This window comes from Fringilla coelebs (genome assembly GCF_963513975.1).
Source record: "Fringilla coelebs genome assembly, chromosome: 17".
In the NCBI taxonomy this organism is placed as follows: domain Eukaryota; kingdom Metazoa; phylum Chordata; class Aves; order Passeriformes; family Fringillidae; genus Fringilla; species Fringilla coelebs.
In genome coordinates, this window is record NC_140043.1 from 7,580,796 (window position 1) to 7,605,925 (window position 25,130).

Sequence of the window (25,130 nt, forward strand, 5' to 3'; positions counted from 1 at the left end):
CTCAAAGCACTGTTTGTTTCTTTTCTTAAAGATCTATTTTATTCTTATATTTCAGGTGCCTCATGTTGTAACTTTTTTCATGTAGGTCAGGTTGCACATCTTTGAGTGGTTACCCTGTCTCACCATGTTGCCTTCCTCCGTAGGGCTTTTCTGGGAGAAGAGAGATCAGTGGAAGCACTAGAAGGAAGCAATCCTTGGGATTACATAGTGTGAAAAGATGAATGCCACTGAAACCATTTCAGGACTGTGTACCTCTAATTTGATCTGTTCCTGCTGTTTCCCAGCTGACCACAGTGACAATGCAGGTTAAGTGGGGTGTACTGCAGGTGTCCTGCAGTAACAGGATAATGATCAGAAAGACCTGTTGCAGCCAGACATGGTGACAATTTATTTACTTGAATACTTCTTAAAGAAGTAGTCTTTGACCACTGAAGTGGGAGGCTGGAGAGCAAATCCTCAGGGTATGTTAGGGCTAATTTACTACAGAACATAGAGAAAGTTCTAAGGGGAATGGTAACGTGAAATACAAGTAAGTCTTGGGAGCTAAGCTAACCTGTGTTAGAGTTGTTTCTGAAGTGCAGGTGTTCATATCTGTGTGAGAGGAAGACATAAGGAGAGCAGGACTGAGACGGGAGACCTGACAAAAGGCAAGCTTTAACAAGGGGATCTGAGAGATGCAATCTTTCAGGAAGTTTGTCTAAATGCTTTTGTATTTATCCTAGAGAGAATAAAAGTCTACAAGAACCCAGAATGCTGCATTACAGAGAGGCATATGAAGTATTTCTTGAAATACAAAAATAAGTATAACCATAATGAATCATCAGGTGTGTTCTGGTCAAGATGTTATGGGCATGCTTGAACCTACTTCAGATCAAACCTCAAGTCTCTTGAGAATATCTTCCATTTCATGGTTTCAAATGTCTTTTTTTTGTTTGTTTTTATTTAATGTTTTTAAAAGGAAAATTTGCTGGGGTGAAACTTCACTTGCAATAATCCCTAAAAAAGCAGCAAATTCCTAGAAAAGTGTAGGCTGGGGATTTGCTTGACTAGGTTTAGCAGCAGTTTTCTAGCCTGTGATTCACTGGGCTCACCAGGGAGCACAAGCAGCAGCTGACTGCTGCTGTTCTTCTGTGGTTTTATAAAGCACCTGTGGGAATCCATCAGCCAGGTAACTCCACAGTCCAAAGGCAGCTACAGCTGGTCTTTGCCAATAACAACACAGAGCTGAACAAAGTCACCCTGGTGTCTCATGGGAATCCCTGGTGCTTCCCTTCCCAGAGGGCACTGCCTTCCTCTAGGTCAGAGCCCGTTCCAGCTGCAGTTGAAAACGGGACTGGACATCACTGTTGTTTCTCCTTGCTGGTGCCCAACATTGGCTTTGCTGTCTTCTTTTGAACAGTAGGAGATGAAATCCAGGCATTGCTGATTCTTGGCATGCTGTTGTACTCGTGACCGTTTTCCTTCTCATCCAACAGATCCCCACCACCCATGTGTTCAATGTGGGGCTCAGAGCCAACCTTCTGCTCCAGGAATCCAGTCATTGCAGGCTCTGTTGCTGAAGGGTTTGAGCAAGAAACAATCAATATGCCTGTGGAAGTGAATGTCAAGGAACAGCCTTTTGGCCAGTTTGGGTCAGCTGTTCTGGTTGTGCTCCCTCCCTCAGCTTCTTATGCACCTCCTCACTGGCAGAGCCTGGAAGACTGAGATGCCCTTGATTTAGAGTAAGCACTGCTTAGCAACAACTTACAGCATCAGTGTGTTATCAACATTATTCTCACGCTGAATCTAAACTACAGCACTGTACCAGCTACTAGAAAGAAAATTAACTCTATCCCAGCCAAAACCAGGGCTCTGCCAACATCCTGGAAATGCCTGTCCCTTCCACCTGGGAAACAGAGTGAGCAGAAGTGCTTCTTCAGAGACTGGGAGAACTTAAAGAAATATGGTTTCTCCTAGTAATGCAGACTTCACATCTCTGCCATTTGGTGAGGGATAGATAAAACATTTTCTGCATCCAGATCAAGTTTGCTATTCAAGTAGCACTAGTGTAGATTACAGGCATTCATCTTACTGTCTCTAATTTTTTTTAAGAAATTGAGCATAACCTTGAATATGTCATGCAGAAAGTTGTTTGTAAATTATATGTAGAGGCTGTAATGGGTATTTACCTGTTTCACCAAACTGATACTGCAGTTTTGCTCATGTAACTGTGCAGGACTTTTGTGGTCAATATCTCTTATATTAAAAAAAAACAACCCTGGTGGGTTTTTTCCAAAGTGTTAAGCTGTTCTTGCACTCTTCTGGTTTGGATCACTAACAAAATCTGTTATTGGTTGCACTACAGTAAATTCTTAATAACTGGTTAGATGCTTTTTGATGCTTGTTTTGTTTTGGGTGTTGTTTGGTTTTGGTTTTTTTTTTTACTGGAGTCAAAATGTTTTGAAGTTTGAGTTTGCCATGTTCTCATGTTGTTATGTTGAGCTGTTTGGAAAGGATCTTAAGTTCTCATTAGAATGAGAAAATATTTAAATGTTTAAATGCTGCAGCTGTTACCTAGCCTTCAAATAGAAGTAGCTCTTGGAAAGGACTATTTTGAACAAGCCTTGACAAAGATAAACCTGCTCATTTTATACAAGAGTTCACAGTATGCTTGAGGCACATAGTAAGGCAAAACCAAGTCCTTTTTGCATAGCCTAGAAGAAAAAATTCCAGCTATGCTGTGGTTAGCCAGGCTAGCTCCAGAACTGCAGTCTGCACTTTAGTGATATTCCATTTTCCCTGGGAGGATTGAACCAACCACAGAAAAGAGACTTCCCACATCATATTCTGGGCTGTAGAATAAGCACTTCCAGGAAAAAGTCTGGGACTTCCTTGTACCCAGCCTGATTTTCTGTGTTGACCTTCAGCTGCTGAGCCCTTGTACGTGCCAGGACAGCGCTCCTGTGCCCAGGGAAGGCAGGAGAGGCTCGGCATGGAAAAGGCGAATGAATGGCTCAGCAGGTGCCCAGCGTCCCTTCAGGGCTCTGTGTGCCACCCCTAGAGGGCTCCCGCCTTCCTCCGCCCGGAGCGAGCCAAAGAGCCTGGGAGAGTACTCGGGCATTTGGCGGCGGCCACAATCTGCGCTAAAGAGCCCTCTGCGAGTGCTGTCCTTCCTTTAATGTTTTCGTCCTGCGGGTGGGCACTGGAAAGCCGAGTGGGAAGCGTTTCTTTGCATGGTGACGCCTTCCTTCCTCCCCTGTGTCCTTTAAGAAGTTGCCATTTTTCTGGCATTAATTGTGTGGCTTGCTTTTTACTAATTAAGATCCAAGCCGTTGGCTCCGTCTGGGGCCCAGCTGCCCGATACCAGATCTCTGATAACAGCAGAAATTTGGGGAGGGTGCAAAAAGCTTTTTAAATGGCAGGCAAGAAATAAATCTTTCCTATAGGGACTGGGACTAAACAAGTGTAGGTTAGAATGATACTCCTTTTTGCATCTCTTAGTCAAGATTAAAAAATTCTGAAGCCTTCTTTCTCTTTATATAGGATATAAAAGGTGTTTCTCGGTGTTTCTCTACAAAGAGATGCCTCTTTTTTAATCTTGTAATTGACAGCCCAGTTCCTTTATGAAACCACATTCTGGTGTCAATGCGGGGAAAGGAAAAAAATAATTCTAACAATGGATGAGAAGACACTTCAGGCTTTCTGCCTAATTAATTATAGTCATTTAAAATCTTGAGCAAATCTATGCTTGGAGAAGTTCTAAGTTATAATTAAGCCAAGCTGCTAACGATGGATCTAATTGTTGGGTTACAGACAAGCACAGGTAACACGAGTTGGGCCACTGACAACAGATATTTTACCCCACTGTTTTCTGTTGATGCAGCTAATTCCACACAACTGTTCCAGCAGCTGGAATGACCAGCATGGGCTGAGGCACGTCAAGAGTTTTCCCTGATAGACTTAACTGGCACAAGGTCATTGGTCTTTACAGGTACTGTGTCCTCCTTAGTGCTGGCTGTCAGAAGGCTCCCTGGAGCACAGCCACTTTAGCCCTGCTCCTGTTGAACCCCCTGTTGGACTTGGAGATGGGAGAATGGATCAGCTGCTGAAATGACTCTGCCAAGTCCCTCTTTCTGCCCCATATCTTTCTGAAGAACGGAAATGTTGCCAGTGAGATGAAGGTCAAATTCCACAGTGCAGGCAGGCTTTGGTGTTACACTGGTGAGTCTGCTTTTAAAACCAAACAGCAATCCTCTCCCTCTCTCTGTCCTCCCTCCAAAGGATTTCCATCTCTTCAGAGGGATAGAAATATCAACTCATACATGGACAGACCTTACTCTTACTATAGACCATGTGCTGGTTGTCTGTACAATTTTTAGTGTCCTGATGGATCAGGACACTAAAGTGAGTATCAAATTCCAGACATTCAGTACTAAGGTTACGTTGAAAGTCTAAATACAAGGTGTTTGAAAGTTACCAGCTAAACCACTGAGACAAGGTTCTCGCTGCACAGTGCAGTGATATCAGAAAATTGTAAGGAAAGCATTTCAAGTGCTGGATTTTGTACTGACACTAAAACATTTCGGAAATAGTTTAATCTTCTTCCCCTCGCCAATTATAAACTTTTCCATGAGAAAGAACATAAGACTGGGTTTTGCCTGAATTGTAGCATTTCAATTTGTCTTGGGTTTGTTTGCTTTGTAAGGTAAAGAGATTATAGATCTGTGTTGCCAGTCTAAAACCTTTGTAATTGGTGGTTTGTACTTTTTTATTTCCTTGGTAATGCTAGCAAGAGATGGGTAAGTACTGTTTTCTGCAGGGCAAGTTAGACATGAAGAGGATCTGAGCAATTTAATGGTTTTTACTTTGAGGTAGTTTAAGGAAGACCTAATGAATAAGCCCTAATACAAATACTAACAAAAGCTGTTTGTTTCTTCCCCCTACTAATAATCACCTTTTGTAATGGAAGACACATTGCAGAGACTGCCCCTGCCATTAGAAAATTGTCTTCTAATATTTTCTTGTTAATAACCTTTTAAGTCAGTTAGCTATTCCCACTAGCAGTTGGCCAGGCCAGGATGTGCATTAGCAGGCTAATGGCAGGCGTCCTTGCTGTGTGTCATGGCAATCCTCGGGAGCTGGCTGCATCACTTGGAGCACTTAATACTGCCTTTAGCTCTGCTAAAGCACTTCTTGTGCTCCCAGCACCTCCTTTGGGAGACTGCTCCATTGACTAATAGATCTCACTGTCAGGAAGTCTTTCCTGTTCTTCAATCTTACTGATCTCAGCTCCAAAATATATAACTGTAACTTCTTTGACTACTCTTCAATGAGAAGTTAAAAATGAAGAAAAGGAAAGAACAAAAGTCATCACACTTGTATAAAAAAAATAAAACTGAAACTAACCTGGTTTCCAATCTTCACTGTAAAACTTGTAGAGCTTGGGGTTTTAGTTAAAGGCTGCCTGCAGACATTTTTTGGCTGATGGCAGCAAGATCTTGAAGCTGGCTAGCATTAAATCCACTCATAAATAAAACTACTGCGCCTTTGGGTCTGTCAGGGGCCGATGTGTGTGCCTGTGTCATGTACAAAAGCTGGCAGCTAATGAAAGCCACACAGAGCTGCTCAGGGAAGTTTGTGAGGTTACACAATGCACTAGTTGAGATGTCACAGGAAAGCCAAGGGCTGGGGGTGTGGAGGGAGGACCACCCAGAGCTGCATTTTGCAGAAAAAAGGTGTCAGCACAAGAGCAGCCTGCAAAGCTCCGGGGCTGGGCAGTGGGAGCTGCCTGCAGCCCTTGCCAGCCTGGGAGAGAGGCTGATGTGCAGGAAGTAGCTGGAGAGGGGTTTTCACAAGGACCTGTTGTTTGGTTGCTCAGATTATATCAGTGTTCTGGCTATTGAGAGGGATTTGGCCTTTGGGTTTTGCTTTCAGCTTTATTTATTTTTGCCCGTTCTCAATTCTCTTTGTGAATACCAATATTCTGAGTCACCCAGAATGATTTCTGCCTTCATTAAAGATTCCTTCCAGCTCCCCTTCGACTGCCTGTAGGCTGGTGCCTGCCCCTGCCTCCCCCTTTGCACTTTGCTGCACATATTTAGCTCTCAGTATTCCATCACTTCTCAACTCCTGCAGCTCTGGCACCTGAGTACCTTCAGTTCTTTGCACAATTTGTGTTCTTTGCCTGATCTCTTCTGCACTGTCCCTGCACTGTCCCACTTGTTTCCCAGCATTCGAGATATGGTACGAGGCTACACTTTATCCCAGTGCTACAGCAGCTCTGCTTAGAGCTGATTGAGTGAAATGCTTCAGCCTGGGAACGAGGCATCCAGAGCCTTTGGACTGTTTCTGTTACACAGCTCCTTCTGTGTCACCCTGGATGAATCCATTTACCTATTTGCCTTTGTTTCTTTGATATTCATTGGTGTTGAAACTGTCTATGGTATCTACACCAAACAGACAGGCCATGTTTCTCTAAAACCAAAATTAAAAGATGCACTGTACAAAAAAATGTAATTGTATAGTGCTTTAAGGGGTGTTCCTACCTGAATTGCTGAGCTTTGTCACACTCTAAAGCTCATGTGTAAGAAAATACAAATCAATAAGGAAAATAACCTCAGAAGGAGGATGGGTCACTGTGTCAATACTGTAGATGCCTTAGTGCTCATTAATGACTGTCCCTAATGGTATTCAAACAATCTACATTTGCTTTAGCTTTTTTCAAAGTCCAGATGAGCTGCTCAGAGCTCTCTTAATGATGCGAATTATTTAATGCTCATTTGTATGCAGTATGTTCCTGCTTTGAAAGTACTTCACAGAATTGGAGCCAAATTCAGCCTTGCAGCTCCACTGAAGTCAGTGCTTGTCTGTGCATCTGTTGGTCGCTTCTCTTTTTGGTTTTGATTGAAGAGCTAACTTCTTCTATGCTGATATTTTTTTTAAAGGTAATACCTGCAAAGGATTTTTCATCACTCTTCTCTCCTCCCAAAAAATCAGCTCTAAGTACAGAAGCAGTTCTGCTGATTCTCACATCTCCCTCTTAACCCCTGCAAGAGGAGGACAGACTAAGCAGAATACAATTTTGGTGTTCTTTTCTTTCTTTTACTTTGCACCTCCTAAGCACAGTTTCAGTGATATCTGGCACTTCTCCTGAAAATCATTCTGCAAAGAATCTCTGCCATCTGATGTATGCAAGATATTCTCTGTGGCCCATTTCTGGTTTAACACAACATGAACTGGTGGAGGCCAAAGACTTGTACAATTCTGCAGGTTGGTTGTGCTCAGCATGACAATGTTAGGATGTATTTTCTTGTTGTTGAGAGCAATAGGCACAGGAGCCTACCTGAAATTTTGATTTAAAGTGCTGAAAGGTGGAACAGACACTTAGTTCAACCACATACTCATTTTTAGTTAGACTTGATAACTGCAGTATTCTTGTCATACAGTTTTCCAGTTATCCCAACTATGTTTTTAACCCAAATTGAAGAAAATAAAGAATCATTGCATTGTTCAGTACCTCTGGGTAACAAGTAGGGTGTGATTTTCAGCTTGCAGCACAGACCCACAGCCATCTACTGCCTGCACAGAGGAAGTGGGAGTAATGGAACAGCAACCTTTCTAGATGTGCATGTCACTAGAATGGGCAGAGACGTTTCTTGTCAGGTGTTAGAGATTTGCTGGCAGCACAGGGATGAGTGCTGAGACATGGGAATAATGGGTTCATTTCCAAGCTCCACAGCAGATCAATCCAGATGCCCAGTTGCCCTATTTTACATAATGGAGTGTATGACTGCTTCCCCTCTCACTTTTCTGCAGTACTGCCCTCCAGCTCCTGCCTGGGTTAATTTGGATGTTCTCTATTGCTCACTCCTTCCCTGCTCCCCTCAACTCCTCCCTCCCCACTGCTTGCCCATCCCTTCTGGCCTGCATCTCTTCCCTCTCTCCTGCTGGGATGGATGTAATCCCTGGAGGAATGTGGCCCACAGGCCTCTGCAGGACTTGGGCGTGTGACTCTGGGGAGCCACTGATGCTGAATGTAATGCAGGGAAAAGCAACCTCCTATCACCTGGCAGCACAGGGAGGGAAGAGCTGGATATTTGTGGGCTGTTCAGTGTGCCTGGCTGTCCAGACAGCTTATCAGATGAAAAATAGAGGCCAGACTTTTCGGCTTCGTGTGCCATTTCCCTATTCATTGTGTCTGGGTGATGTATTCTCTGCCTGTGGTTTGAATAAATATATTTCATAGCTACTTTCTGCTTCAGTCCCCCTTGGGACAGCTCTTCCCAACTCAGCTGCATCAGTGTGCTGAAGATGTGAAGTCCAAGTGTGTGGGAAAGAGGAGAGAGAACTTCATGCAGAGCATCTAAGAAGCTTTAGCTTCAATCATATCTCTGTGAAAGCTGCTGCACATAACACAAGCCTCACCTGCAGTTTAAGTTGCACACAACTCTCTTAGTCAGGACTCTTCCTCCCTTTCCTCTCTGTATTTATATATCCATAGAGCATTCAAAAGTATTTGCAAGCAGAATCCCAAGCTTCTGGTAGGACCCAAACTTGTGATGGTTTTTTATAAGGCTTTGCATTTGGGATGTTGCTGTCTTAGAGTATCCTGGAAAAGTAACAGGGATGTAATGGAAACAAGAATCACAATTTTGTGTGGGGAAACTGAGTTTTGCTTTATGTAGTAAGCACCCATCTCAACCCTGCTAGAGCAGAACAAACCCTCTCTCTAACAGAAACCCGAGTTGTTGTTAATTAACGTCTTGCTGAAAACGAAGTCTTTGCCATCTGTTCCGCCACCTCACTACGAATGTGCTCTCATGTTGATTATGTAAGTAAAAATGAAAATATATTTTGGTAGAGTGCTGCATGGCACTGTGCTGATTCTTCTGTTTCTATTTACCACTCCCTGCCCCCATCCAACAAGGAAAGGAAAAGGCCACAATTGTTTGACTCCTCGGCAGCTTTATCCTAGAGCTGCTGTCCTGCCTGCCAAGCCCTGCGTGTTGTGGGAGCAGCCACCTCACCCCTGCTGTGTTTGAGCTGTGAGCCCTTTGCAAACCCTGCTTATTATTAGGTTCATGAAAAAGCCATGGTGGGAAGATGCCCCTTAAGCTGAAGCTGCTCTAAATTCTTGTGAGGGGTTAACTTGAAATGCAGAAGGAGGGAGGAAAGTGAAAAGGAAGGCCCGGTTACTCCTTAAGCGATAGCCTGACCTCTGGGAGCAGCCTGCTGCTCCTGTTACAAGCATGGCCTCTGTCTGTCCAAGGGTGGAGAAGGAGAGAAAGAGGAGGGGTAGCTTTCCTGTAAGTGGGTTAGAGCAATTACTGAGGTCTCTTACAGCAAATGAAGTTGTCAGTGTGAGTCACATTCCCTTTTTTCCCTCACTGCCAAGTTTTAGGTACTAACTAGACAGGGAGGAAAAAAAAAAAAAAAAGGAAAAGCAACAATGGGGTAAAGTTGAACTGGAACAACCCTTCATTCGGGGTATTGTTTGATGTTTTAGCTCTGATTGTACATAGAGATAAAGGATCTATAAATATCCTGTCTGCTGAAATTCCTTATCACAACATCGCCTGTCAGCTGAACAAATAGGTTAGGCTCTCAAATAATACATAATTATGTATGTAAATACAAAATTACTGATTAAATCCCTGCAATGCCACATGCAATGGAGCCTCATCACTGGAGAGGACATTAACCTCTTGTGGTGCACTAGAGCTGCCTCAGTCTCAGGACAGCAAGTTGCACATGCAGCTGTTACTGCTGAAACAGCAGGAGCTTGGAGACTGGGCTGGAATAAGCAAGGAGATATTTATCTGCATGACTAGACTAGATGAAAGCATCTTCTGACACTTTTTGAAAGTATCTGAGCATTTAGTTCTGTTTAGCAAATGTCTGGAACCTTTTCTACTCTGCTTTAGAGCTTTTAATGAAGCATTGTGATTCCCATTGTGGTCAATTGTTTGACACTTTTATTATTACTGGTATGCAGAGCGTTTTTTAATGTTTGACAGCTGGAGAAAGAAGTATTTTGTGCATTGAAACTTTTAGCACAAAGCTGCTGTTTTCCATTCTGCCTTTGTCTTTTATTCTTGCTGATGCAAATCAACGAAAGACAGAACTGATTAAATTACATTTGTTTACTTCTTCCTTGATGATAATAAGACACAGCCTGCCTTTTATAAAAGGCAGAAATAGAGGATGTGACTGTTTCTACAGTATTTCTAGAAAGGCTTTTTCCCCCCCCCTTTACAATATAAAGGCATTTATTTGTTTCTAATGTCTTGATTTACCAGATAATGTGCACTTCCTAACGTGTGTGGAACAAGAATAGAGCTATGAAGGACATTTAGCAATGGATTCCATTTGGAAGCTTCTATCTTGTTATTTTTATTAATCCAACAGTATAAATTAGCAGAACACGTCACAAAACAAACACAGCAAGATACTTCTGTCCTTCACAGTAGGGCTGCTGATCATTGCACAAAGCAGTGCCCTCCATTGCAGGCTTTGGGTTTACACAGCCACAGTCCTGCTACTGGGTCCTGCCTTCAGGGCACTGGTACCACTGGGGAGAAAGGAGAGGCACAAGTAGGATTCCCAGGATTGTTTTGGTGAGTAATGTGCATGTCTTGGGGATTGTGTAATACTTTTTTTTTGAACACTTGTCCTGAGAAAGGAGGACTGGGTTTGTCTGTCTTGCTTGTGCAGTTTGCAAAGGAAAATTTTTAGTGGAAAGGCTCTCCTGATCCAGGCTGCTCGTGAGAGGGTAGGACAATGTCACCAGGAGCACAGAGAATTCCAGCTGGGAGGCTTTGGGAAGCAGAGATGGCAAAAACAGGAGAGGCAGAGAACAAGCAGAAAGGAGGTGGTTAAGGAAGTCATTACAAAACTGCCCTCATGATTGCTTTTTCCTGCATTTTTCAAAAAGAGAGAAAAGTGCAGCAGAGGATGGCAAAGGCAAGAGAAGTGTCTGAAGGTTTCTCAGCAGTGCAGTCAAACCTCCTGATTTTAGAGCCGAAACTAGTCTTAGGGAGTGATATCACCTGGCAGCTGAGCCAAATCTAAAGGACTGCTGGTATCAAAATGATGCTTCTGCTTCCAGTCATGCTGCTTTCTTTGTGCAGGTCTGGTGCTTGTCTGACTCTTTAATGAGCTCATGCAGCTCAGTAAACTGCAAGAAAATGAATTCAGTAAAAAATATACCAGTCCAGGAAAGGAGAAGAATTGGACACTGTGAGAATTGAGACTGCAGTGAGTGGGAGAAGTATGAACATCAGAATTTTGCTGCACATTTGGGGTGTTTTGGGGGGTGCCTTGTCCTTGCTTAACCTCTCACTTCACCACCTAGGTGGGGCTTCCCTCAGAAGGGCACAGGATGAACATGCCTGAGCAGGGAGGTGAAGGAAGGTCACCCAGCAGCACCAGCCCCTGGGGCAGAGAGAGGATTGAGTGGGACTGCAACTGCCCAGCAGGACGCTGGCATAGGGAAGAGTGAGTGCAAGAGGAACCAAGAAGGAATGGGGACACGTGCAGAGTAACTACAGAAGGTTACTGCAACAAGCACTGGAAAAATGCTTGAGTATAGGGTAATGGTCCCATCTTCCTAATCTGGCTCTTAAAGGGTTTATTCTCATGTATCCATGTAGCTGCCCCTGAAGGTGCTTATGTCCCTTGTTTAGCCATACATTTCTCTAAATTGGGTTTTGATAAGAGGACAGCTGCTGCATTTTTATTATCTGTGATAAGCAGCAGTAAAATCTGTTTAGAGTTCATGATGGAAATGTATCCATATATTGGCATTTTTCCAGCTGTACTTCACAAAGGTAAATGGGACATGAGAGTGGTGCACTGCCCCCTTTTAATCCATTTTCTCTAGATGGGGGCACTTTGCCTCTGCAGGAGAGGCCAGCACAGCTACTGTGCTAATAAACACTCATTCCTCACTGCAGCATCTGCACTTCCCAGACTCATAAATCCAAGCAACTTGTAGTTGAATAGCAATTAAATATCCACGTGCATTTCCATACCACGGTCTGGTGCACAAGGCATAGGCTAAGTGGCTGCACATCTGCTGTCTGCTCCCCCACACGTGCTGCTTGGCAGAGCCTGATCACTTAACCTTATCCTGCCACACTAATGGCACTGGGAAAATTGGATGCAGAGCATCATCCTACGGATATTTTGCCATATCTTGCTAAAAGAATTGTGTTCTTTCTTGTTTGTTTTTTTGTTTTGTTTTCGTTTTGGTTTTTTTAAGCAGTCTTTATTGTCTTTGTCTCAGGATTTCCAGGCCAGGGATTCAGTTGGGCTGTTAATATCAGTTGGAAATGAGACATCATATTGAAAAGTTAGTTGATATTCAGGACACTGATATATCCTCACAATAATTTTGTGTCACTTGTACAAAACCCAGAGACTTGGTAATGCAGTAAGATAAATGTAGTGCCTGATTACAGTGGATGTATTGGACTTATAAAAGGCATCTCTTATCATGAGGCTCTGTGTATCTCCAATAATAACCACCATATGTCAGGTAAGACAAAGATAATGTGAGCCAGATCATTTTCCCATTGTTAAAACTTTCAAAATCCAAAAAGCTACAGATGTCTTAATTTTTCAATTTTGCTACATCTACTGCTGGTAGCTGGAGGGAACATCTTTCTGATGTTCAGTCTTTCCTCTTGTCTAACTGATAACAGTCTGTGTGGCAGAGTTTGAAATGCTATAGCCATTTAAAGAAGTAAGAATTGTACACAGTCATTGCCCATCTTGCATTTCCATACAGCAGGATCTTACCACATGAAACTGCAGTTCAGATGTTCCCATCTTGAACAAACAGATAAGCCTTGTAGTTTGCTTTGAACTTAACAGTGAATTTAAGTGGTGAAGCTGTGTGAGGCACCAGCCTGTCTTTCTGTCTGACTGTACAGTGTTGTTGTTGTACGGTTGCCTATCAAAATGCTTCCCCATGGAACTGGCAGAAACCTTGAATTCCCTCCCCAACTCCCACCCCGTGGGTCTGTCAGCTGCAGACCAAGTCCCAGCCAGATCACAAGAACATCCTGAATCAGTCACAATAATTTGCATTTCCTTGCCAAAGATTTCATCTGCTGGGGGTGCAAATTGTGCCATCAAGGTTGCTGGTTTTGAAAAATCTGCACCCTTCTTTTCCCCAGCTCTTCCTTTCCCAGCTAGGTTACTTTATCCAGAAGAATTAATTGAAGGAACGAAGCTGACAAGTTAGAAAGGCCACACAGCAAGACAGCACAACTGTGAACATCTGCACACTTTGTGTATTTGATTAGGTACCTCAGCACTGGCAGATTATTGTTGTTAAAAGCAAATCTTACTTTTGCCATTTTCATGTAAGACTCTCTCCTGCCATTCTGCAGATGTTTGGTCTCTGTATCCCCACATTGTTTAAGAAAATGACGAATTATGATAGTAAAAATTATACTTGCTCATTCAAACATCTTGCTGTTTACATATAAGAAGAATCATGTGTGGGGTGCAGTGACCTAATGAGAGATGTGACATGGCCTTCAGCAAGAGCGGGATGGGACCCTCAAAATCTGCTGCTTTCACACAAATTGTCCTCCAATATATATAATGAAAACCTTCTTTTGTTTATAATGACAGATGCCACAGGGGTTGTATATTTAGATATTATTTTTCCCTAGGAGTGTTTATTAACAAATGCTTGCAAGTTTTATGATGTGGTGAAAACTATATCTCTAATGATAAACAGGAAGTGCTCAGAGGTATTGCATTACCCCATAATGCAACACAGATTCCAACAGCTTGGCTCTTTTTCTCAAAATATGGTGATACCACTTCCTTTAGGAAATCTCTCTTCTCTTCACAGCTTTTATCTGCTATAGATATGTAAAACTGCAAAAGAAATATTTGGTTTTAAAAATGATGATTCATCAGTTTTGGACTGTAGAAACTGATGTCTATAATTTATACAAAATCTGTTAAAAATAAGCAGTAAAGAACCTTTGGGCTATCAGATCAGTGGATTGAACGAAGTGCAAGGAAAGGAGACTGATACCTGCCTTCCCTCCAGCAGCACAGGTGAAGATAGCAAAGATGCAGATTTCCCTGCAGCCATAAACCTGGAGCTGCCACTTCTGCAGTTCCACGTCAGCAAGGTCAGGACCTGCCCAGCAGTTAAGAGGGAATCCTGTTTCCTTGTCACATGCCCAGGAAAGCCCAGAGTGACAGTTTGTATGAGGAACCTTCATCCAGAACTGCTGTGCTACAGCCTCCAGCTTGCTCCTGAAGGCTGCCATGCACTTGTCATGGGATGTACAGCCATTAATGCTGGCTGAATGTTCAAACCTGGTGAAAATCTCAGAATGCTATTAGTGTCCTGTCCCCTATCACTTGTTTCTGTTGAGCCACTGCCCATGGTTTAGATTACATCTGAGAACAGCAGACAAGTAGGACGTGTACGTGTGCCATCAGAGTCATCAGCCGCACGCATTTGTGATGAACGTCACCCCAGCAGACGCCGACGTCAGGGAAAGCAAGTCCTGGTGAGCTCTTTTTAGAAGGCCTGGCATCATTCCCCAAACTGGTTCTCCATGAATAGACTTGGGTGTCTGCCAGGGGCTTCACTTGCACACAGCCAGATGCAGTGGGGTCTGGATATCACCCCTCCAACTAGGACCCTTCTATTCCCACAGCTCAGTCTCACTACCTGTTCATTTTACTTTTAATTTACAGTCTTCCCCCCACCATATTCTCTTTTATTCATTCTTGCATCACCCTTTTTCTTCTGTCCTCACATCAGCCACCCTCTGCATTACCAAAGTTCCCTACATTTTTAGCTATGAGCAAAAAGCATTAAAAATGCAATATTTGGACAACATAAAATCCTTATAATCCTGTTTCTACATGCTTTGACTTCTGCCTCTGCTGGAGGCATCACTTGTCCTGCCTACAGCTGAACCAAGAATAAGTGTGGGGGAAACACACTGCATGTTCTAGTATTTGTAAATTATTAGACTTCTGAGGTTACGTAATAATTTTATCTCCTTTTTTTTTTTTTTTGTTTTCTTAGCAATCAGTGATACCAGAAATGCAGAGGTCAAGAGACTGATCTCATGTACTAGCTAAACCTTACTGTAAGAACTTAATAGCCTTCCAGTGTATAAGGCTTCAGCCCAAGAAAACAGGGGTCATGTAGCAGGACCTCAGTGAAGACTCACAAGTCGCTGTAATACGCTGTGTAAATACTTAATATGCGTATGTTTCGTTTTGTCAGTCCTGTAAATTAACTTTTTATCTGGTGATTCAATTCTCTTATCATCCCCAGCTTGTTTACTGAATTTTAAGTCTTGGGCAAGATGAAGCAAGCTCATGAGGAGTTGCTGGTTTTCAAAAGATACAAGCTCCAGATAACCGAGGACAAGTAAGGCACACAACAATATTGAAATCACTCAGAGTTTTATTGCAGCTGACTGAGACAGAGTGTGCTTTGAGGCTGGGAAATTTCCATTACTGAACTGCAGGACAGTGCCTGGATACTGCTACTACTGCAGTTGAAAAATAAAAGCAACTTAATTTTATATAGACAGCAACAAAATGTCAGTATAGTAATTAAAATAGCTAGATTTATATGGCAAGCTTTTAAGGTTGCTGTAAAATGGATCCCTTTAAAAATATGTAGAGTATGATTGTAAACTACTTGTTCAAAACTAAGGAACATAAAAATGACTTGAAATTGCAAGTGTGTTTTCAAACCATATTTGTGAACAGCAAAATTCACCAGAACATGATAGATAATACAAGACATCTCCTACAACAGTGACAGGTTCTGATAGTGACAGAATGATACCCAGTGCAGGATCAAGGCTGTTACTGTCAGAATCATTCTGCAATTAATAATCTTTTGTGCTCTCCTTGGCATGCACAGAACAACCACAGCAATCTGTTTTCTCATCTTAACTCCATGGTGTCTAAGCCACAGTAAGCTCCATGCAAAGTCCATCAGAATGTTGAATGGGGAAAAGTAAATTTGCTCTGGCACCAAGTGCCCAGCAATTTGGATGGGAGATTCTTTTTAACCTCCCAGCAGTGCAAGATTACAGCAAGAGCCTCATTTTCATTAAGGTCGTTTTACGCTGCCAAAGCCGTGGTCAACGTTCACATGAGGATCAGTCTGAAGGGATTTCTGATGTGTGTCCCCTATTCAGTCAAGCCCAGGTAGGTACTGACTAGAAGTTATTACCAGCTGATGCTCTTTCTGAATCTTAGGATAGTTCCCTGTGGATCAGAGCTCATATCTAAGCAATTTCAGGAAACATCACCATGGTTCCTGAGTGCCTTACAAGTTAAAATATATCTTTATAAAACATTTTAACATGTCTTATTTCTCTCTCTCATCACCCCCGCACAAAGGCTTGAGGTCTTTTTAAACAATTCTGGTAAAACTGTATGTACTTAATGCCCGTGCTTGGCTGGGATGATGGGGAGGTTCAGGTTCATGCTGACATACTGGTACAGCAGCTACCAAGAAAGCCGTGGCTGCAATGTCCCATGCAAATCACACAACCGGTATCATTATGATGATTTTAGGAGATGTGGCTTCAGTTTTAAATTAGCACAAAGATCTGAGATGCCTCCCACCCCCACTACGGAGGGGAACCATAGGGCAGCTCCATGGTGTTTGTCCTCGGCCTGACCCGGCACTGCTGATCCCAGGGCTCAGGGGCCTTGTGGTACAATGTTCCCTTTTCAAGAGACCTATTTACAGAACAAGAATTAACAGTTAAAGCAGAAACGAGTACCAGTGCAGGGAATTTCTAGATCCTGATTGTAGGATGAACTCATTCATGTGACTCCTGAACTTGACTGAATATGGAGACAGTCCAAACTGTGATGTATTTACACTGACTTAGCTTATGGCTTAGCTTTTTCTTAATATTGCTGTTTCTGCTGACACAAACTCTTCTCAGCATTGCTTTGATTTCTGTTTGAAATAAAAAGGTTTCTTCCTTCTGCTTTTCATTATCTGGTATCATTTTTTAGTATCACCTCTTCTCCCTCAACACAGCCCTTTATTTTGATCATGGAACTCATAATTTTCTCAAAACACATTTATGTGCTTTCCAGAATTGAGGCTTCAATGTCACCTTGTTAAGGCAAAAGACCCAACATTAAGTGCAGGTAATGGTGGTGTATTTAAGTAGGCTGAAAACTGATTGATACCACTCCCATCTGCTCTGCCTATCTCAGCAACTGCAGAGCTTCACTGAAATCCTGCTCTGAGTTCTGTCATGGGAGGAGTTGTTGGGAGAGCATGCCATAGCCTCTGACCACTTATTTGGGCTTAATTGGATTAGACATATATTTGAACACAGTGCTCAAAGGAGCTGACAGTCCTTCCACAATTTCCTGGTCTGCCTGATCGGTTTCCTTTTTGTTCATACACATCCCAGTGAAGGTAAAAAATAATCTAGTTTTTAAAAACACCCGTTTTTAATTAAATTTGATATGACAGGCTGTGTTTAAGCTACATGTGTTTAAGCTACACTCTCCATAATAATTTGTTTTGCATCTGCTGATGACAGATTTATTTATGTATGTAATCAGAACTGTAAGCAAATTTTCATTTTTAGAGACCCTTTAAAATAGTATTTTACTTGGTTTCAGAAAATTTAAACACTCATGTTTACTGCTATCTGAATTTCTGAGAAGAATAATGCTGTGTTTCTGAAGTGCAGAACACATCATGAAGCAAAAACCATTATGCACACATAAAAATTAATACATCAGAAGCATTATCCCACTCAATATGATCTGTAGAGTTGAATGTCTGTTAAATAGAGGGGAGTTAGATTTTGGTGCTCGTCCCTGACAGCTTTCCCTCCATCACCTGGGCTGGGTGGCACCCGGAGCCTTGGGGACACCTGGGGTGCAGCCAGAGCCGGGAGTGCCCTCCCCACCCCTGGGCAAAGCTGGCCCCGAGCCCGGGGAGGGAGCGAGGGATAACGAGGGGATCGCACCGCTGGAAGCGGCGCCGGGACACTGAGATGGTTCGGCCATGGCAGAGGAAGCCGGCTCGGAGCAGGAAGGGCCACAAGAAGGTGGGATGCCAGAAATGACCTCGGGGAGAAGCAAGACATTGTCAGGGACATGGGTGGGGACAGCCTCAAGGCAGGGACAGATGAGAAGCAGCAGAGATGTTGGCAGTGAAAATGTCAGCAGTGACCAAGGGTTAGTAGTTTTTGTCAGGGTCAGTAGAGAACTGCAGGAAAAAAGGCAGAAGTGGAGTTAAGATCCTTGTGCACAGACTCCTGCAACAAGAAAAAGCTCTTTTAAGAAAACTCTGCCAAAGCCCTACAGAAAAGGTAGGGCATTGTTGGAAGCAGCGCTCAAACCGTGACAAACCTTCAGCTGAGATTTCACCTCCCCTACAAAGTTTATTTACCTTTACACGGGAAGCAGCGAACAGGAAAACGTAATTACATGTAAAAACAACACGTTAAAAAGAGTTTACAAAACTGTGCGCTGAAGCCGGGGAGTGTCACAAATGAACCCGCCCTTATCGCAGTGCCCGAGCTCTGAGGACCGGCGGGGCGCTGAGGGGGCGGGGGGCGCTGAGGCCGGGCAGGGCCCGGCTCCATTTCCCGCCCGTCACCTGACGCCTCTAATGGCGCCGCCTGGCCACGTGACCAGCCGCGCGCCCCACGTGACCCACGGCCGCCGCGCCCCCTCCCCAGCGGCTGCGGTTACCGCAGTCCCCGGCCCCGCCCTCGGCCCCGCCCCCAACCGCTCGTGGCCCCGCCCCGCGCCGCTCCCTGCGCGCGCGCCCTTGCCCCCCCTCCCCCCCCTCCCCCGTTCCCCCCCCACCTCCCGGGCCGGGCGGTGCGCGCGCGCGCGGCCGGCGGCGCCTCCTCAGAGCGGCCGCGGCGGGTTCGGCGCTGACGGGGCCGACGGGCCGAGACCGGCGGAGCGGCCGGAGCGGGCGGCGCCTCTTCCTCCCTCCTCCTTCTCCTCCTCCTCCTCTCTCCTCCCTCCCGCATCCTCCTCCTCGCCCCCCTCCTCGCCCGCCTCCGCCCCCCCGCACGCAGGCACCGCGGTTCCCGGCACGGACAACATGGCGGCGGTGTCGGGGGCAGGGGCTGCGGGCGGCTCCGCCAGCGCCGGCGGCCCGGAGATGGTGCGGGGACAAGTGTTCGACGTGGGGCCGCGCTACACCAACCTCTCCTACATCGGCGAGGGGGCCTACGGCATGGTGTGGTGAGTGCGGCCGCCGGGGCAGCGCCCTTGCCCCGGACAACTCCCTCCTCCCTTCCCTCCCTCCTTCCCGCCGCCCTGCCCGGCCGCGGGCCCGGCCCGCCCTTGCCCTCGGGGAGGGGGAGCAGCTCTGTCTCGCCCTCCTCAGCTTGGCTTCCACCTCTGTATTCCCGAGGTTGTCTCTCCGGCATCACCTTCTTTCCTCTCCTTCCCTGCTCCCCCCCATCCCTCCGTCGGTGGGTGCAGCTGAGCGTCTCGTTTCGTTTCGCTCCTGCGTTTATTTTCTTTAAATCTTGTGCCTCTGGAGTTGGTCGCACTCGTTATTTCCTCCGTCTCCGTAGTGCAATTGCAGACGTTCAGGAACGGGGGGAAGGTGGTAAATCCTGCTGGCAGCCCCGCGTCCCTTCCTGTGCCCTGCGAGGGCTCACCTGGCTGCAGCAGCCCGAGGTCGTGGGGGATAAAAAAAGGTGAATTTGAGCCCGGGAGTTGCTGCCGCTGCCTGACTTTGCTCAGGACGTATGGCTGTGCTGCAGAGCTGGCCGGGTTAGTGCCTGCGTTAATGTGTGCAGGTGAAAGTTCTCTTCAGCTGTCCTAGCTCTAAATTCTATTGCATTATAAAGACTTAGTCCGAGTCTCGCTGAAAAGCGATCGTGTATGTTTGCTGTGGATAACATCGGTCTTACAGAGCGCCGTGAACGAACTACAAAAACCGTGAACTAACTGGATTAAGAGTGTGAGATGGATTTTTTTAGCAGTCTCAGTGAGCTGGGGTGATGCTGAGTGATCTGTGTATCTAATGACTGGGTTATTAACCTGGCATGCTCAGTGGCCTTACTTAAGATTTCATATTTTGTCTTCTATTAGTTAAAAAAACCCTTGTAGTCCTGAAATAACTTAAGGGATGCAGACGAAAAACTCCTTTTTGTTGCAGTTTTATCAACTTTCTTGCAACACTGCCTCTGTTTCTTCAGTATGGTTTTTGACCAGAAGTACTAAACGCGACTTACAGGCTGTGACTTCATGAAGGCTTTATCAGCATTAATTTCTATCTCTGATGAGAAATCTTCTGTAAAGCAGTACATTTCTCAGCAAGGACACTTCAGAGCCTTCAGCTGTGCGCTACAGATTTTTATAGCTGTAGGTTTTTGCACATAGTCACTGAATTGTGCTGGCCTGTCAGGATGAAGTCATTGTGTGTTTCAGGGAGGGAGCTTTCATCTAGGCCTGAGTTTAGCTGGGAGATGAGCCTCTCTCTCAGAGTTTTGTGTTGTGGCCTTCACTTTTTTTTTTTGCTGTGGGAAGAACCTTCAAAATGTAAATCAGAAATCCCGTTTACAGTGTAAAAATATCCTTGTTATTGTTTCAGTGGTAGAAATCACAGCAATATTCTAGTCCAAGACTTGTTGATGTAGCTTCTGGTACAGGCTGTACTTTATTATGGTTATTTTATCATCTGAACCAGGGTAAGGAAATGTGTGCAGATAATCTCAGTAGTGGCTGCACTGCTTTGCACTCACAGTCAGGTTTTTGAAGGTCCTGGGGGACAGCATTGCCAAGGTGTGTGCTGGGGACAGTCGAGTTCGCTTCCTCGGGGTGTTAAACACTGTGTTTCACAAACAAAGGGAAAAGCTAAAATGTTTCACCGCAGATCAGGGACTGCAAGAAGAAGCACGATTGCAGTTGATGCCCTTTTTTGGCATCCCTGTGGCAGTGAGCAGATACAGGGGAAACGGGGCCACTTCTGCCCCTCCAATTCATGTGTGGTAAACTTCTACACTGAAGCTCTTTCTACTCCAAATCCAAAAGGCTGGTTTTTATTGAAAACTTCTTTTGATACTTTGTGTCTGCTGTGAATGCTGTACAGAATCACTATCAAAATTTCCAAATCTCCAGTTCAGTTGAAATATGCACTTGACTCCTGTGTTTTCTGCTATAAAATTATTAACCAAAAATGCCACATTATGTATTTTGTGCTCTTGATTATTGCTCTTGTGCCTTGGATGTGAAATGACAGGGAACAAAGTCTCCGTTTATAGCGTGTACTTGATCAGGAAAGTGTTGGATGCGCTTGCAGCAGTGCCATAGCAGCTGTGCTGTGTGCTGGTGACTCGATGAAATGCGATTGCCTATCAATCCCAGCCGGGCAGGCTGTGCACTTCACTGCTCTGTGGTTCTTGTTTTGCTCTGGTTGCTAATGCAGTGAGGATCTGCAGAAGCTTCTCCCTCAGGGGGTGGGGTAGAGGGCAAGCTGTGAGTGTGCAGATGGAGATGTTTCCTGCAACTGCGAAATCCATTTAAATTTGTACACTTTAATAAAGGAAAGCAAAGCAGGCCCTGATGGTTTTGTTTTAGACCCACAGCTAATGTGGAGCTCTTTGGAGATGATGGTTATTTACAAGTGCACTGTGCCATGGCAAACAAGTGTGTTTTGGCTCTTAAAATCCTTCACTCTCTTTCTTGTTTTTATCCTAATTCTTATGTTTCTACATTATTGGATTAGGGATTTGAAAACAAAAAAATGCTTTCGATTATATGAGTAAAAGGGCAAATGAAGTATTCTTAGGATAGTGCTGTTATGGTCAGTCTTCCATTTTGATTTTGCAACAGAGAGAATAATGTTTGAGAAATATTGATCGCAACATAAAATACCAGTACAGGAAATAGAGGAAGATGTTGGCTGAAGAGACTGTACGTGAATGTTCTCTCGTTTGAATTTGAAAACCCTTAAACGCATTTAACTATTTTCCCTAGTGCAGTCATTTTTTTTACATAATCAGATTTTGAGTAAAAATAAACTCAGCAGAGCAGTGTATTTACTGCTGTGTTGTGGTTGCACTTTCTCAGCTTCGTAAGCAGAAAAGGCACGTTATCAGGCCAAACCCATCCTAATGTCCTCCAGTTCAACTCTGCCAGAATCGTTCAGCCTGTGATACAGGCTTTTGCCTTTTGTTGCAGAGGGTGAAGTGGTAGGAGGTGGATCAGAGCCCCTTTCTAACCCGTTTTTGTTTTGGTCATTCTGCCTGTGAAACTAAGGGCTGAGCACAGAGCAAAGTTTGAGCCAAAATCCTCAGCACTTCCTAGGACTGCAGGACATTCTTTGAGCAATTACTTAGTCATACAGTTATGTTTGTTACTCTGACTTAATTTATCCAAATATATGTAAATGTTGTGTTGTCTTCTTCCTCTCTGCTTTCACTTAAGAATTGTTAGTTCTTTTGAGGGGCGCTGGGGTAAAGTTCTTTAAGTGATTTTCCCTTTCATTCAGTGATAGGATGTTATCAACATCAGTTTCAGATGGAACGCACTTTTAGACCAGGTCTGAGAGTTTCAGGCACAACAAATTGGGAAAGGTTGTTGGGGTTGTTTCTTTCTCTCCTTATGTGGGCTTGGTTTTATTATTATTAGTAGTATTGTTTTGAAGCAGCCTGTTAACAAGCTATACTTCAAACACACTGGAACAGCAATAAAAACGTGATAGAGTTGAGCTTTACATTTCCAGCGTGACTTGTTCTTCCTCCAGTTGGTCAGTGGTAATTTGGCAGGGATGATAATTTGATAGTGAAAAACAAATAATCATTTTGGGAAGAAATGGTGAATTGAATGTGATAGGGATGTTCTCATTTTTATCCTAGCTTTTGGAAGCTTTTTTTGTCATCAAGCTTATATGAATGTGAAGTAATATCAATGCTGCAAATAACTGCTTATAAATAAGCAGTCGAATGCAGATGAGTGCAGTAGGAAGAAAATAATCTGCAAGCTCAAATTTTGGATTTCTTGCTCTGAATTTGCCGTGTTACAAAGAGAGCTTTGTGTTATTGATGTGCTGTGAAAGAGTGATATTAGAAGTTTAGGTAGTCAATAGTTAAATGTTAAAGTAATACTGAAAAGAATACTTAAAACATTTGGCAGTAGATTCTTTAAAGTTACACTTCTCTCTACTGTTTCATACTGCCCTACTTCTAGAGCATCAATAATTTAAAATGAAGAGAAGCATATTAATAAAGAAACTAAAGCAGAAAGAAATCAGGAATAGAACGATCTGCAAGGCATAGATATTGATATTAAAACATGAAATTTGAATGGAATTGATGGTTGCATAATAGTTTCTTTTGAGTTACATAAAAAGGTGGATTTTGCATCCTTTGTGGGGGTCAGCATGGTGGCTGGAATGGGCTGCTCAGTGGCAGCGATCAGAAAGAGCCCTTCATGTTTGTTCTGTTAACTCTTGCCTTGATCCAGAGACGGAGAGCCCTTTAATGATGGAGCCAGTGCCGGGATCCGTGCCCCTGTTTGTGTGTGCTTTTAGGGAGCACAGGTTGGGTCTGGGTGTCAATACCTGGTAATTAACATGTTCTGTCTGTGTGATAAAGAGAGCAGGGAGCTGATACAACTTAGCCAACCCGCCCCAGTGCAAGGATCAGAGGAGGGAATTAGGGAGTGTAATTGGTGGCTAGTTATCAGCTTCTTCCCTCTGGGGAGAAGGCAGATGTAAGCACTTCCCTTCAGTCACTCAAGCTTCTAGCACTTACCTAACCTGGCGTGGGAACCCAAAGGAGAAATTAGAGCTGCTTTTCCTGCTCTCCCCGGTGATGGACAGGTGGCCCCCACAAGCTGAGCAGCAGGGATGGGCAGCAGCCACTCGCGCTCTGTCAGAGCTGTCTTCCAGGTTTATGGAAGTATGATAGGTAGCAACTTTTGCTGTCAGCCCAGAGCAATGGGATACTGGCTTAGCTGAAGAGTGCAGCTCATGGACACTTGCATTTTATGAATAAATACATATTTTTCTAGCACAGCATGATCCATCCCGTGGGAACAGAGATAACTTATGGGTTTTCTTAGAAGTGCTTTATTAAGGAAATAAAGCTTATATGTTCACAGTGTGTGTATGTGGCTGCATCTGTCCATCTCCCATACCCGTACATATGATTCTAGTACCTGTTGCCTGCCTTCTATCAAATCTGACAGATGGTAAAAGTCTTAAAGATGGAAAGTTATTCTGCAGGTTTCACAAAAATAGGTATTTTGCTCGAGTGAAGAGATCCTGTATGCTGCTCCACGGGGAAAGAGATTGTATTGGGTCACATGTGAGAAATCAGACTCCCCGAGGAGACATGACATGCCCCAGTTTCACAGATGGATTTATTGCTACTCCTGAGACTAGAAATGTGTATTTGTAGGACACCGGGCTCTGTTAGTTCAGTGGCTTCTTGCTCAGGGGTGGGGATCTACAGCCCAGAGAAGAGTTGGTGCTTTACCAATTGAGTAGGTGTAGAGCTCAGCTTGTGTTGAAAACTAGTACTTCGCCAGCATAGAAGGTTTTTTTAATGCTTTTTCTGTTGATGCTTCGTCAGTTTTCAACTGTGATCTGGAAATGAAAATAACTGATTGATTTGGTATTTAATGAAAATATTTTATGACATCTTGTTATGGAATATTTCACAGCATAATGTAGATTGAAAGGGACTTTCTGAGGTCATGTAGTCCAACCTCCTACTCAAAGCAGGGCTGATGTCAAAATTAGACCAAGTTGCTCAACATGTCCACTGAGTATTTCCAAAATCTCCAGGGATGGAGATTCTACAACATCTATGGGCAGCTTCTGGTTTTAGTGTTAAACCAATTGTCCAGTGATACTTTTCTCCTTAAAACCATGAGAGTTTGCCTTGCTGCAACTTCGGACCATCCCCTCTTGTCCTTTATGCTCTTTGTCTCTGAGAAGAATCTGGATCACTTTTCTCAGTGATTCTCCTTTATGTAACTTAAAAGAGCAGTTGGATGTTTTCCACCACTACCCCTTTTCCCCGTCCTAGCCTATACAAACCCAGTTTCTTCAATTTTTTTTTCTTTCATGTCACATCCTTCAGCTCCCTATGCATCCTAGTGGTTTTCTGCTGGAT

At 44.0% G+C, this 25,130-nt stretch overlaps 1 protein-coding gene across 1 annotated transcript in view; it reads left to right on the plus strand.

The window, feature by feature from the left end:
- Positions 1–18,855: 18,855 nt before the first annotated feature.
- MAPK1 (mitogen-activated protein kinase 1) overlaps positions 18,856–25,130 on the plus strand; it is a 31,502-nt gene continuing 25,227 nt past the window's right edge. The window contains exon 1 of the mRNA XM_084217484.1: positions 18,856–19,236. Coding sequence (XP_084073610.1) covers positions 19,094–19,236 — 143 coding nt within the window. The 5' untranslated portion in view covers positions 18,856–19,093. The remainder of the gene's footprint in view (positions 19,237–25,130) is intronic.